The following is a 15,633-nucleotide window of genomic DNA, read 5'->3' as shown; positions in this document are numbered from 1 at the left end:
AAGCGCAGTGATGTTGTGTTCGGCCAACGCTACACTGATGATGTAAGACTGACTTAACATATTTGTTTCAGGAGTTTCATTCGTTAACTCTTTGCTTCCTAAAAAGAGAAAGAGTGTGATCCATCACTTTAATGAGAGGGTGCTTTACATTCAGACGAAGGGAAGGCGCTCTGCAGCTGCTCGCGTCCGGCGAAGCTGTGGGACTTAAACGCTGACTCCAGAGGAGGACCAAACAGAGAGTCGGAACCAGACGCAGTGGAGCTCAACCTGAGAGAGAGAGAGAGAGAGAGAGAGAGAGAGAGTAAATAAAATGGGATAGAGAAAGGATGAGGAGAAAGAGAATGAAGGAGAGGGAGAAAAAGAAGACACAGGCAGAAAGGAGAAGGAGAGAAAGAGAGAAAGAGGAAGAAAAATACGGAGAGAGGCAGACAGAAGGGTAAGACAGAGTGAGACAGGTGAAGGAAGAAAAAAAAAAGAAAGATGATGAAACAAAAGTGGGGAGAGAGTGAGAGGTTGAGAAAGAGAAACAAAATGGAGAGAGAAAGAGAAAAGGAGGAGAGAGAAAGGGAGATGGAGATAGGTTGAGAAAGAGAGAAAAATGAGAAAGAGTGAGATTTACTCTATTTTCCTACAATGGCAGTGTATAAAATGTAATGTGTGTTTTTGTGTGTGTGTGTGTTGGAAGAGGGTAAAGATGAAAAGAGATGTTAAAGCAGCAACTTGGTAAAAGGGAGGGGTGAGGGAGGGCTATTACTTGTGTGTTATATGAAAGCTCACCACTAGGTGCCACCAAACCTACACATGCACATACACATGAAAACAGAGGCAGAGCACCCCCTGGTGGAGCAGTTCTTAAACCTGAGCGAGCTACAAATCTGTTCCACATCAAGGTGTTCACCGTGACTGAGACATAGTTGTGTGCAAAAGTTAGAGATCCCTGTTCCCATGACGACAAACGTTTCTAACATTGATATTTAAAACTGGATTAGACGTTTTTGTTTCTCTGTTGTGCTCCGTTTCTCTCCGTCTCTGCGTACCTGCTGTGGTCTGGGCTGGAGGTGGACCTGCGTAAACCCTCCTGTTCTCCTTCTACAACACACACACACACACACACACACATTAAAACACACACAAACACACATTACAACAGTTAGAGTAATTACAGCCAGAGAGGAAAACACAGAGAGAAACAGGAAACACAAACACAGCACGCATTACTAGATCACGGAGGTGTTTGTCCAACATTACGTTATCATCGCAGTGTTGTCTTCATCATCAACAACAACAACAACACATCAGGGACATAATCGGCAATGTTAACAGCAAGGTAAAGGCTTACACAACCAGTCAGATTACGCCACACACACACACACACACACACACACTCCATTTATTACTACCATCAAGCCCCACAGAACAGAAATAGAAGCTGATCTGACACCGTAATTACAGCGATCAGCCGTCTCCCTGATCCCAGAACAGCTTTCCGAAGGCTCTTTATGAGTCACAGCCACACACTTATTATCTTCTCCAGTCATTGTTCGGTGAGATATTGACGGGACAGGGTTAAAGTCTGTGGGTGAATGTGACCTATTTGACCCTTCGACTAATGGGACTCAATTAGTTACACAGAGAGGAACATCCCTTATTTATTCTCACACACACACACACACACACACACACACACACACACACACACACACACACACACACTGAACGGCTGCAGCTGCACAGACTGAACATCTCAACACACCAACTACAGCTCCTCAGATATCATCCGTATATTTTAATACAGGTTAATACGCTTTTACAGTGATTATTATTTAGTAACTACACTGATTGTGTGTATGTAGCGCTGATAGTTCTTGCTTACCCCTGTGGGGGGCGCCCTCACCCTCAGATCTGCCTGCTGTACTGGAATTCCCTGTGAGAGAGAGAGATGAGGTGAGAGAAAACACACACACACACACACATTGCCTCTGGCACAAGCCCATGTTCTACACAAACACTCGCTGTGTGAGAGGAAGAAAATGAAAAACACACGAAGTGGAACTTACTGGAAAGATGTCTCTTCACTGACACCTTCAGAAGAAAAGAGGAGACAATTAACTTCATACTTTGTCATAAATTATTATTATGAAGATATTATTCATAAATATAAACAGTACACTTTTGAGGCCTTTAAACTCCAGCACCAGGAAACCAACACAAACGCAAACTCACTGGAGCTCAACACGCTTGGAGGAGAGCACTAACTTATGGCAGTTAGCAATGCCCTGAGTGATGTGTGGAGGAGGAGGGCCACCCCAGCACCCAGAAATCAGCACATTACCATTCCCTTACCCCTCGGTTGGGCGGCAGGGTCAGGGCCCCCACGGTGGCCTTCAGCTCGAGCTCGTTGGCTGTGGAGTTGCTCCGGTTTCCACTGGTGACCGGTCGGATCTGGATGTGAAACTTCTTCGGCTCCTCGTCGTCGAAGTCCGAGTCACTGGAGTAAAAATTATTCTCCTTTTCCTCAGCGCAGCGTAAATGGGACAGAACCGGTTAAGGATAACACTCACAGTACCGCACAAGATACTAGCTAGGCCTGAACACACACACACACACACACTCTGTTTACTTCCCATATTTTAAAGGCCTGACATTACAAACTGCATTTCCAAGCACAATGCCTGGCCGATCAAATATGGATCAATATAAAGGTCATTTAAACACTTATGAATACTCCATTTTTCAGAAAGCGACTGCGCAAACGGTTCTCCGTGCGTCTGCGATCGTGACTGTGTTTGTGAGAAAGAGAGGAGACAAAGCCCTTTATAATGAAACACCCTCCAGTTATTCGTTATCATGACCTGCTTTTACTGACCAATACACACAAGCTGATGAGTGTGTGTGTGTGTGAGAATTACACATGAATGTACTGTGTGTGTAGTAATTGTAATATGTGCGTGTGTGTATCTGAGACACACAAAAAAAAACACTAATTTTCTGGCTCTGTGAGACTGATTATCAGTTTTCAGTGACTCACTTGTTTATCAGCACTGAAGGAATACCATTTAAAAACAGAACACACAGAGATACATAAAAAGAGCATCCTGTTTGCTGTTTGGAATACACCCTGGAGGGGGCGCCAGTCCTTCAGCCCTGTGTTTTTGGGCTGTGGGAGGAAACCGGAGCACCCGGATGAAAACCCACGCAGACACAGGGAGAACACACCACACTCCTCACAGACAGTCACCCGGAGGAAACCCACGCAGACACAGGGAGAACACACCACACTCCTCACAGACAGTCTCCCGGAGGAAACCCACGCAGACACAGGGAGAACACACCACACTCCTCACAGACAGTCACCCGGAGGAAACCCACGCAGACACAGAGAGAGCACACCACACTCCTCACAGACAGTCACCCGGAGGAAACCCACGCAGACACAGGGAGAACACACCACACTCCTCACAGACAGTCTCCCGGAGGAAACCCACGCAGACACAGGGAGAACACACCACACTCCTCACAGACAGTCACCCGGAGGAAACCCACGCAGACACAGGGAGAACACACCACACTCCTCACAGTCAATAAAATGACACACGATGTCTGCTGGAAAAAAATGCTTTTAAAACAAAACTATGTCATATACCAAATCTATCCCTAACACACACGATACTGTATGTATGTGTATTTATACGTATGCACAGGTAAGTCTTATGGATATCATTCTGACTGACTTCAGCACGGATCACGAAGCCCTCGTCGTCCACCTCCAGAGGAGAGTTCTGAAACAAAAACAAAAACAGAAACATTAGACGCTATAAAGCTGTATTTAGAGCCTCCTCTCCACAGTCAGGAAAACGAGGAGAACTTTATAGATCCAGACCAACGCCGTTGCTATGACTGAGACCAAAAACAAACAGCAGGGGAATACAGCCAGGGAAAGAGTGGAGTGGTGCTGCTAGGGACCATCATTACGTAAAGTGTGTGTGTGGTGTTACCCTGATGTCTGTTAATGACATGTGTGTGTTAAAAAGGGCCTCTGACAGCCAGCATTTCAAAAACCTGAGTGAAGACTTAAATATAGCCTGCTGGAGTAACCGGACACAGTCTGAGCTCGCTCTCGCTCTCTCTCCCTCTCTCTCTCTCACACACACACACACACACACAGAATGTGCATGTATCAGCTTTAGGCTTAATATTAGATTTGGAGTTAGACTTAGTAAATGTAGGATTACGGTTAGGTTTAGGCTTAGGTCTTGCAAGTGTGTGTGTGTGTGTGTGTAGAACTCACTGGGGCATCTGTCAGTGCAGAATCCCTACAACAACAAGAACAACATGTTATTAACCTGAGCGTCAGGAAAAACAAACAGCAAGGAAACAGCATTAGTTTGTCTCACAGTCCGAGTGATTAGAGAATGTGTATGTGTGTGTGTGTGTGTGTAAGTAAAACTTACGTGGAGTCTGGTTCTTTGTCCCTCTTGCCCAAGCCAGGGATTCTGAAGGCTTTAGCGCGGCTCTTCTTGTTGTTGTCTGGTAACTGAGAAGACAGGTACTCCTCAAATCCAACAGGACCTAATAAACACACACACACACGCATCCAGAATGAAATGTTTTCACTCTCCCAACATTAAAGTTACAGTCTGTTGAGTAATGGGGGAGAGGGAGCGCCACCCTACCCACCCAGAGAGTGTAAAACTAATGTACCTGGCCTTTCTTTTCCTGTCCCTTTCTGCTCAGTGAACTTCTGGATTAAGCTCCCAATCCCAATGTTCTCCACGTTCTGCTTGAATTCTTCATGAACCTGGAGGACGGGGAAATATGGAGCAATATGAACTTTCTGTAATGTTCATAGGAACTAGGCTCTTTCAGTTTGAGGTGGAGAGAGAGAGAGTAAACAGCCAAATCACAGCTGAAATAATCTCATATTGACACACGCAGCGAGCCGTTCTAAAGCATTTCAAAAGCTCTGTGAGAGGCGTGTGTTGAGCCCTGGGTGCTTACCTGTCCCACTTGGACGTGTGTGTCCTCGATGGAGTGTGAATAAGCTTTGATCAGCTGCTTCATCTGCCTTAAGTGAGCCTCTTCGATGTCCTGAAACTTCTGCACAGAAGAGAGAGAGGAATGCACTAAGGAAATGAGCTGCATGCTCAAAAGAACCTGGTGTGAAAAGGGTTAAAAATGATGCAACCATCTACTGTTCAATCCATGTCAGTTAAAACAGCACTACGTTATTAACTGCTTATAAAAGGAATGAATTCAAAGTACGGGTCTGTGACATCATCAAAAAAACCATGGACCTCAAAAGGTCATGAACATTTAATCAAAGGAATATGGTAAATATCCCTGGTGGGTGTCGTCATGGCGACAGTACACAGCCAGAGTGGGTCTAACGAAGGGCAGAACCTGACGGTTTTACACAGTTCTGGCCTCTTAACTAAACTGTGTGTGACCTGCTTTGATCAACCCCCACAGCAGCGTTCTCTCTGTTCCTTTAAATGATAATGAGCCGCCCGCTGTTCACCCCCGCCCTGAGCACACAGCAGTGAGCAGCGATTTTCACTCTGTTGTTTTTCTTCTCCGTTTTTACGTAGTGCCCTTTTTTCTCCGCACTCCTTGCGCACTTGCTTTAACCTCGTCTTTGTGCTCTCACAAACGCAAATCCAGCCTCAGACGAAGGGGCGGGGCGTCTCCTAAGTTGCAGAACAACATAAGAACACCTCATTTTATCCTGTTTTCTGACTGAGCTGTTTTATTTCAGCGTGTGTGCGCTGGTGGAGCTCTAAATCCATAAACGTACACACCTACTGAACAAGTGATTGTTTTCCCATGTCTCCTTTAAATTAAGTAAATGAGGTTCCTCGTTTGTGAAATACCTCCCATAAGTCCATAAGGCACAGAGCATTAACTGAGCACGCATTAAGCCACTTCATCCCATCGCATCATGAACCTTGATACACAGCGGACAATTATTCAGCTTTATAAAGTATTATGGAGATTTATGGACTCTGGCATATTATGCTGCAATGTGGGGCACTGTGGAGCTTTATGAGCCTTTGTGGAGCACTAAAGGCTGTAAGTCCATTATAACGGTGCATCATAATACATCACGGAGAACGGTGCGCTATAATTCAATATAGATACTGTCTGGTGCATTTCAATGCACTCTGGACTCTGTCTGCATTTTACTGCTCATTTTAGGTAACCCACTCTCCTCCCAGCGGTGTGGCAGAACTTAATTACGTTCTGATGATTAACGACATGTTCCAGCACTAACACGTTTCCAGTTTGGACGACGCCTAGGAGCCACCGACGCAGTGGAACTGGCAGCTAAAGCCAATGAACAGATCAATGAGACTGGAGTGCTGACATAAGTGCAGGGGTCACTCTACAAGGACGCAAGGAACCTCAGTGGGTTTTAATTTTAGAGTTCATTCACTCACTGGGAGAACACAATGAGAACACACCACACTCCACACAGTCAGTCACCCAGAGGAAACCCACGCAGACACAGGGAGAACACACCACACTCCTCACAGTCAGTCACCCGGAGGAAACCCACGCAGACACAGGGAGAACACACCACACTGCTCACAGACAGTCACCCGGAGGAAACCCACGCAGACACAGGGAGAACACACCACACTCCTCACAGACAGTCACCCGGAGGAAACCCATGCAGACACAGGGAGAACACACCACACTCCTCACAGACAGTCACCCGGAGGAAACCCACGTAGACACAGGGAGAACACACTCACACTCCTCACAGTCAGTCACCCGGAGGAAACCCACGCAGACACAGGGAGAACACACTCACACTCCTCACAGTCAGTCACCCGGAGAAAACCCACGCAGACAAAGGGAGAACACACCACACTCCTCACAGACAGTCACCCGGAGGAAACCCACGCAGACACAGGGAGAACACACCACACTCCTCACAGACAGTCACCCGGAGGAAACCCACGCAGACACAGGGAGAACACACCACACTCCTCACAGACAGTCACCCAGAGGAAACCCACGCAGACACAGGGAGAACACACCACACTCCTCACAGACAGTCACCCGGAGCGGGAATCGAACCCACAACCTCCAGGCTCCTGGAGCTGTGTGACTGCGACACCTATCTGCTGTGCCACCGTAATTTTAGAGTTTCCATGAAATAAAATAAAGAGTCCCGGACTAGGCTTAATCCCTGTATGAGAACATAAACCCACCTGTGAAGACTCGCTCATCCTCTGCTCAAAATCTCCCCCAGCTCGGTTAAACTTCTCTATGGAGGACACAAAGGACTCTGCTGCTTTCTTAGACTTCACTTCGGCCTGATCGGATAAAAACGACAGAAGAGAACAGCAGCATACTGTAAACATCAGTAATGTATAATGAGCTATTGCAAATGGACACCCACACACACTCTCAGACACATACACACTCGCTCATTCACATCCCGAGGGTATCACCCTTATGTATCATCCAACACATACCTTTTCCAGCTCCTTCTGAGGGGCTCCTTCTTTCCGTAAGCGTTCTAGCTCCATACACTTAGCGTGGTAACCCTCTCTGGACTTTTGCAGCTGACCGTTCTGCACCTGCAGAGTTTGGACAGCTTCCAGAGTGCCCATCACTTCCTCTTTTGTCTTGGAAAAACAAACAAACAAACAAACACACACACAAACACATTATGCATTATGTATTTGTTTTGTTCCAGATTAATCAAGCTACAATTCAGCGAAGAGAAGCACAGGAGGTTTCAGCTGCCAGCGTCCCAGACTTCACGTCAAAAACGAACACTTCTATAGCTCTATAAATCAGTACTTATGTAACTTATGTGTTAGTGAATGGTCTGCCACTAAACTGCTTAAAAAAAACACTACCCATATACAGTATATGGTAAAAAGGCTGTATTCCACTACCCACTGTATGTGGTGGTATTAAAATATGCTTGTGTTTTGGAACCACAGCAACTCGGCCACAATGTGGCAGACCATTTAAGGTTAGAGAGCAGGGGACACAAAATACTGACAAATCACACTTCTGATGGGCAAGTCTGGGTTTACCAAATGCCAGGAGGACGTAACCTGCCTGACTGTATTGTGCTACCAAATATTTTGGCCAACACATGCCGAATCTGTGTGTTGACAAGATCAAGTCTGCCCCTTAAGGTAGCCGAGATCGGCAATTAGGAGTGTCACGAAACTTTTGAATACTTGCAGTTCTGTGGGGTTTGTTGATGGGAGATGTCAGAGGAGAATGGCTAGACTGGTTCACAGCAGGGCGATAATTCTATCAATAAACCACCTGATATTTGAGAACCAATCATTTTATTGCACCTAAAAACATGTAAAAACATAAATGTGCTTGTTTGGTTATGCATTGTACAGGCAGTGAACACACACACACACACACTCTCTCTACAGGCACTGAACACACCCAGGGCAGCGGGCAGTCATGTCAGTGCCAGGGAGCTGTTAGGGGCGTTGATGCCTTGTCCAGTTGTACACCTCAGACGTGGATGTCGAAGGAGAACCAAGTGCTGTTCCTTCACTCCCCCTGCCCCCAATTTTCCTGCTGAATGTAGGGAATGAACCAGTGATGTGCCAGTCCTGACACCAAAGTGCAGCACTAGACAGCTCTAAAAGAGTATTTTATATGCAGTGCTCAAGTCCAGGCTCCAGCCCACACTCTCATTTCCAGCTGGGAACTCCAGAGGGGAGTCAAATGGTATAAAAATAAAAACACTTCAGAAAACCTGATTGAGACGGGGGAAAAAAAGCCCTGAGATTGCTTTCCTGGACCCAGCTCTGAATAACACGAGAAAACGGCAACACTCTGGTTTCACCAACGAGGCTAACGCTGCTAACTGATAACGTAATCAGTCATTAGCGTTATGCAAGTGTGATTATTGTAATTAACTCGCAACCATTTTGACATCGTTAGCATAAGTCCGATTCACACCTGCGCATACACCTGAAGAGGATGTCTGTTCTGTCTTCGCTGCGGTAACAGGCTTTTTAGGATATGCCGGGGATATTGGACATTGCTGCGAGGATCTGATTGCAGTCAGCCACAATGTATTGGATGAAGTTCGTTCAGAAGAGAGCTCTCGGTTCCATTCCGTTGCTTGAATGATGGAGGGCTTTATACACCTCTGACCAAGACGTGGTATGGGGCATGTGACCCTAGGCTCCTGTGTGGCTGCTACAGAGCGCCCTTATTGCTGAACGGATTGCTACAGGAGGTTTTATGACATGCTATTGTAACGCCATTGGCATTAATGTGGAATCTTTACAGCTTTAATAGCTCCTACACTCCTCTGGAAAGGCTTTCTATAAGACTTTAGAACGTGTCTGTTGTCCATGATGGTCATGTGGACAAGGTGTTTGAGGGGGGTGTGATGTATAGAGATCTGTACAGTCCAAGGCAAACTCACCCAACTAAGCCTTTATGAACCTTGCTTTGTGCACAGGGGTATAGTCACGCTGGAACAGAAAAGAGCCTTCCCACAGCTGTTTCCACAAAGTTGGAAGCTTACAATTTTCCAAAATGTTTTGGTTTGCTGAAGCATTAAGAACAGGCATAGACCGACCCCTGAAAAACAGCCCCATAGCATTATTTTTCTGCCACCAAACGCCCTCCTGGCATTTGGTAAACCCAGACTCGCCCATCAGACATGTGATTTGTCAGTATTTTGTGTCCCTTGCTCTGTAACCTTAAACGGTCTGCCACATTGTGGCCGAGTTGCTGTGGTTCCCAAACACATCCACTGTATGTGGTTGTATTAAAATATGGATAAGGAAATATCTAGAAGAGAACAAATTTCACAAACTGACTTGTTGCAACAGTGGCATTCAGTGATATTTTGAAAATGCTTGTAAAGAGAGTGTGCAGAGGTAGGAAGTTGATTCTGTACCCCTGTGGCAATCGGACTCAATGAAACCTGATTAGGTGGTGTGTCCCAGTACTTTTATAGTGCATCTCATCTTACAGCAAAACAAAAAGGGTGTCTTAACATCAGATTTCCGTTACTGAACCGCCTTAAAACTCTGAGTTAACTGAACTTCTAATAAAACCCCGAAAGAACCAGAAATCCTTTCAACACACAATTTTAAGGCGGTCCTTAATTTCACAGCGTCTAATTTATTACACAAAGTGTATCTGTACCTTCCGGTGAATTTTGACCTGCTCCTCTCCGTACTTGTTGATGTCGCGGATGAGGTCATTCATCTTCTTCATCAGCTCCAGGTGACACAGAGCCAACTTATCAGAGGACACTCTGAACACATCCCACATGGGAGCAAACGTACTGCAGAGAGAGGGAGTGAGAAGGAAAGGAGAGAAGAAATGAGAGGGGAAAGAGGAAAGGTGAGAGATGACAGAGAAGAAGGGTGGAAAAACAGACAGAGACTTTGAACCGAACTGTATTTATGACACCAGGCTTCAACATTTAACCCAGACTCGCACGAAAACACTGATAAATTTAGGCTGCCGCTCCCATCCTTATAATAACAGGTCAGAAGATGTGAAGCCTTGACTACTGCTCAGAGACGAGCCCTAATCCCACGCACTCAAAACCCTCCCGATTCTTCCTTGCAGTTTAAAACATTAATTACTTGACGCAGGCGCGGATTTCAAGACCACCACCACATCGCCGTCCCGACCACAAACAGAGAGGGTACTAAATTAGACTCTTTAAAACGTCAACACAATGTCCAGAGGGCAGTGAATGTGAGATAGAGAGCGCAGACCATCACCATGACCTTTCAACACACAGCGCACACACATTTACAAACACACACAGACGCTCTTGACTTCCTGTTACTGTTCTGCACCGAGAACCCTGCACTTCCTCCAGAAACACAACACTTCCACGCACTTCAAAACACTGTTTATTTAAAAACGCCAGTATAATTCGGTGGTAAACAAAGTCATCCAAAAGAGGTCTGATGATCAGAGCCGGAGACTGATTTAGAGGGTGATGATGGGAACCAGAAGTCACCAGTTCCTACAGCACAAACACAGAAGCTTATTTACTCTCCACAAGCAGCAGAGAACTACATCTGGCTCCTGAGCTTTTATTAGCGATGATAATGGTTTTTATAGCTTCAGGTCATAAGCTTGTATCTTGGCAATGTCTCCGGCAGAAAACCTGATTCAGCTTAAAGAGGCTTGGAACTCTTCAGAGGTCTGGTTCCCAACATTCAGGCCTGTGAACACATCTGACGTTTTCTACTTCAGTGAACATTCATGTAAAAAGCCCCGTGGTGTGACGCAGTTACGTGAGCTCAGTAACAGTTGGCTGTAGGGGAGTGTTTAACGGCTGATCACACGACCCAAACGAGCTAGAAAATATCAAAAAGAATGTACAATATGTGCACAAGTCATACTAGGAATGTGAAATCATCTTCATACATTGCATTTGGATGCTGCCCCCTAGTGCACGCATTCATGTTACGTTAACGTTTACACTTTGACGTAAACATAAACACCTCAGTCTTAATCTGTGATCAGAATGAGGAAATCTGTAAACACTGTCAACGACACGCAAACCTCTCTGGAAAAGATCACTTGGGTTAAATCACTCTCAATCGAGCAGCTGCATCGTTACACGTACAACACCAACAAACCAAGGGGAAGATGATGATGACTTACCCGAGGGGGCTTCCATTGCTGGCCATTTTGGCCAGTTTGCTCATGGACTTGGAGTAGGTCTCCTCAACGGCAGCCCTGAAACACACACACACACCAAAAAGTAGAACTCATTTATCTTACAATAAAATATCACTTTATTTTATCATTCATTCATTGTCTGTCACCCTTATTCAGTTCAGGGTCGCGGTGGGTCCGGAGCCTACCTGGAATCATTGGGCGCAAAGCATCCTTCACAGTGTGACACACAATCACACACACACATACACCTAGAGACACTTTTTTTTTGAGTCGTCAATCCACCTACCAACCTGTGTTTATGGACCGAGGGAGGAAACCCACTCAGACACAGGGAGAACACACCACACTCCTCACAGACACTCACCCGGAGGAAACCCACGCAGACACAGGGAGAACACACCACACTCCTCGCAGACAGTCACCCGGAGGAAACCCACGCAGACACAGGGAGAACACACCACACTCCTCACAGACACTCACCCGGAGGAAACCCACGCAGACACAGGGAGAACACACCACACTCCTCGCAGACAGTCACCCGGAGGAAACCCACGCAGACACAGGGAGAACACACCATACTCCTCACAGACAGTCACCCGGAGGAAACCCACGCAGACACAGGGAGAACACACCACACTCCTCACAGACAGTCACCCGGAGGAAACCCACGCAGACACAGGGAGAACACACCACACTCCTCACAGACACTCACCCGGAGGAAACCCACGCAGACACAGGGAGAACACACCACACTCCTCACAGACACTCACCCGGAGGAAACCCACGCAGACACAGAGAGAACACACCACACTCCTCACAGACACTCACCCGGAGGAAACCCACGCAGACACAGGGAGAACATACCACACTCCTCACAGACAGTCACCCGGAGGAAACCCACGCAGACACAGGGAGAACACACCACACTCCTCACAGACACTCACCCGGAGGAAACCCACGCAGACACAGGGAGAACACACCACACTCCTCACAGACACTCACCCGGAGGAAACCCACGCAGACACAGAGAGAACACACCACACTCCTCGCAGACAGTCACCTGGAGGAAACCCACTCAGACACAGGGAGAACACACCACACTCCTCACAGACACTCACCCGGAGGAAACCCACGCAGACACAGGGAGAACATACCACACTCCTCACAGACAGTCACCCGGAGGAAACCCACGCAGACACAGGGAGAACACACCACACTCCTCACAGACACTCACCCGGAGGAAACCCACGCAGACACAGGGAGAACACACCACACTCCTCACAGACACTCACCCGGAGGAAACCCACGCAGACACAGAGAGAACACACCACACTCCTCGCAGACAGTCACCCGGAGGAAACCCACTCAGACACAGGGAGAACACACCACACTCCTCACAGACACTCACCCGGAGGAAACCCACGCAGACACAGGGAGAACACACCACACTCCTCGCAGACAGTCACCCGGAGGAAACCCACGCAGACACAGGGAGAACACACCATACTCCTCACAGACAGTCACCCGGAGGAAACCCACGCAGACACAGGGAGAACATACCACACTCCTCACAGACAGTCACCCGGAGGAAACCCACGCAGACACAGGGAGAACACACCACACTCCTCACAGACACTCACCCGGAGGAAACCCACGCAGACACAGGGAGAACACACCACACTCCTCACAGACACTCACCCGGAGGAAACCCACGCAGACACAGAGAGAACACACCACACTCCTCACAGACACTCACCCGGAGGAAACCCACGCAGACACAGGGAGAACACACCACACTCCTCACAGACAGTCACTCGGAGGAAACCCACGCAGACACAGGGAGAACACACCATACTCCTCACAGACAGTCACCCAGAGGAAACCCACGCAGACACAGGGAGAACATACCACACTTCTCACAGACAGTCACCCGGAGGAAACCCACGCAGACACAGGGAGAACACACCACACTCCTCACAGACAGTCACCCGGAGGAAACCCACGCAGACACAGGGAGAACACACCATACTCCTCACAGACAGTCACCCAGAGGAAACCCACGCAGACACAGGGAGAACATACCACACTCCTCACAGACAGTCACCCGGAGGAAACCCACGCAGACACAGGGAGAACACACCACACTCCTCACAGACAGTCACCCGGAGGAAACCCACGCAGACACAGGGAGAACACACCACACTCCTCACAGACAGTCACCCGGAGGAAACCCACGCAGACACAGGGAGAACACACCACACTCCTCACAGACAGTCACCCGGAGGAAACCCACGCAGACACAGGGAGAACACACCACACTCCTCACAGACAGTTACCTGGAGGAAACCCACGCAGACACAAGAAAAACACACCACACTCCTCACAGACAGTTACCCGGAGGAAACCCACGCAGACACAAGAAAAACACACCACACTCCTCACAGACAGTTACCCGGAGGAAACCCACGCAGACACAAGAAAAACACACCACACTCCTCACAGACAGTCACCCGGAGGAAACCCACGCAGACACAGGGAGAACATACCACACTCCTCACAGACAGTCACCCAGAGGAAACCCACGCAGACACAGGGAGAACACACCACACTCCTCACAGACAGTCACCCGGAGGAAACCCACGCAGACACAGGGAGAACACACCACACTCCTCACAGACAGTCACCCGGAGGAAACCCACGCAGACACAGGGAGAACACACCACACTCCTCACAGACAGTTACCCGGAGGAAACCCACGCAGACACAAGAAAAACACACCACACTCCTCACAGACAGTTACCCGGAGGAAACCCACGCAGACACAAGAAAAACACACCACACTCCTCACAGACAGTCACCCGGAGGAAACCCACGCAGACACAGGGAGAACATACCACACTCCTCACAGACAGTCACCCAGAGGAAACCCACGCAGACACAGGGAGAACACACCACACTCCTCACAGACAGTCACCCGGAGGAAACCCACGCAGACACAGGGAGAACACACCACACTCCTCACAGACAGTCACCCAGAGCGGGACTCAAACCCACAACCTCCATGCCCCTGGAACTGCATAACTGCGACACTAACCTGCTGCACCACCGTTGCCGCCCCTTTATATCATCAGGTTTTAAATATTTAATGCATCTGTCTGTTGTTATGATCAAAGTTTCTATTCCTCGTCTAATCTCTGACCTGAACAGTTTTTCAGATCAATTTTACAGGGGGATTTTTCACACCTGCGAAGTGAAACTTTAGAAGTCGGTTGCATTTTCTGCTTCTCATGATCAAAGTGATCCTACAGTCTATGTAGTCTGGCCACTTTATTAGAAACCCCTCCTGCAGAGCCACACTGTTTACAGAGCACTGCTCATCTGTTTAAGAACAGTGTGTGTTAGTCATCTGGCCGCTCCAGAAGTTCCTCATGCTTTCTCAGACTATGGCGTGAAAAACATTTTGCAACCCACAGACTCTATTAATAAGATGATAAGGAGGAAGTGGTCTGCGGCGGCAGGAACTGCGTGCTGTTACCTTAGTGTATAGAACAGTGATCAGCATCTGACCATATTACACTTGATTTAATGCAATGAAGCAAAAAAAACTAAGACCGACCGGACTTAAATCCACCCTAAAACAAGCAGCATTTAATCAAAACTACTTTCATGTGGCAGGAAAAACAAGGAGAAAGATCCACAGTAGACCTTTCCATAAGAGCCCCACACTCCGGAGAGAATCTGCTGAAGAGAACCATCTACAGCCAATCAACAAGTAGAAATCTGAGGTGATCCTCCAATAAGATCCAGAGGTTTCTAAAATGCAACCGATACAGAGTGATACACCAATATCGTCACAGATGGATAATGATGCGTACTACCCCCCCCACCCACCTCAGGGGTTTAGCTCCACTCTGAGCTCTGACTCTCGCTGCTGGAGAAGCTTATGTAAATATTGGGTTTATTGAA

At 47.6% G+C, this 15,633-nt stretch overlaps 1 protein-coding gene across 3 annotated transcripts in view; it reads right to left on the bottom strand.

Moving 5' to 3' along the window:
* Nucleotides 1-15,633, bottom strand: part of fcho1 (FCH and mu domain containing endocytic adaptor 1) — a 65,009-nt gene that overhangs the window by 18,578 nt on the left and 30,798 nt on the right. For all 3 annotated transcript variants that reach the window (XM_066643486.1, XM_066643488.1, XM_066643487.1), the window contains exons 4-17: nucleotides 11,650-11,724; nucleotides 10,162-10,303; nucleotides 7,485-7,637; nucleotides 7,218-7,322; nucleotides 4,999-5,097; nucleotides 4,702-4,798; nucleotides 4,452-4,569; nucleotides 4,289-4,313; nucleotides 3,719-3,779; nucleotides 2,344-2,525; nucleotides 2,058-2,082; nucleotides 1,874-1,924; nucleotides 1,038-1,089; nucleotides 149-267 (exon numbers count right to left, since the gene is read on the bottom strand). In XM_066643486.1, the coding sequence (XP_066499583.1) occupies nucleotides 149-267; nucleotides 1,038-1,089; nucleotides 1,874-1,924; nucleotides 2,058-2,082; nucleotides 2,344-2,525; nucleotides 3,719-3,779; nucleotides 4,289-4,313; nucleotides 4,452-4,569; nucleotides 4,702-4,798; nucleotides 4,999-5,097; nucleotides 7,218-7,322; nucleotides 7,485-7,637; nucleotides 10,162-10,303; nucleotides 11,650-11,724 (1,304 nt within the window). The remainder of the gene's footprint in view (nucleotides 1-148; nucleotides 268-1,037; nucleotides 1,090-1,873; nucleotides 1,925-2,057; nucleotides 2,083-2,343; nucleotides 2,526-3,718; nucleotides 3,780-4,288; nucleotides 4,314-4,451; nucleotides 4,570-4,701; nucleotides 4,799-4,998; nucleotides 5,098-7,217; nucleotides 7,323-7,484; nucleotides 7,638-10,161; nucleotides 10,304-11,649; nucleotides 11,725-15,633) is intronic.

Source organism: Hoplias malabaricus, chromosome 14 (assembly GCF_029633855.1).
Source record: "Hoplias malabaricus isolate fHopMal1 chromosome 14, fHopMal1.hap1, whole genome shotgun sequence".
NCBI lineage: Eukaryota > Metazoa > Chordata > Actinopteri > Characiformes > Erythrinidae > Hoplias > Hoplias malabaricus.
The sequence above is the reverse complement of the archived record's forward strand: the minus strand, read 5'-3'. Positions and strand labels throughout refer to the sequence as shown.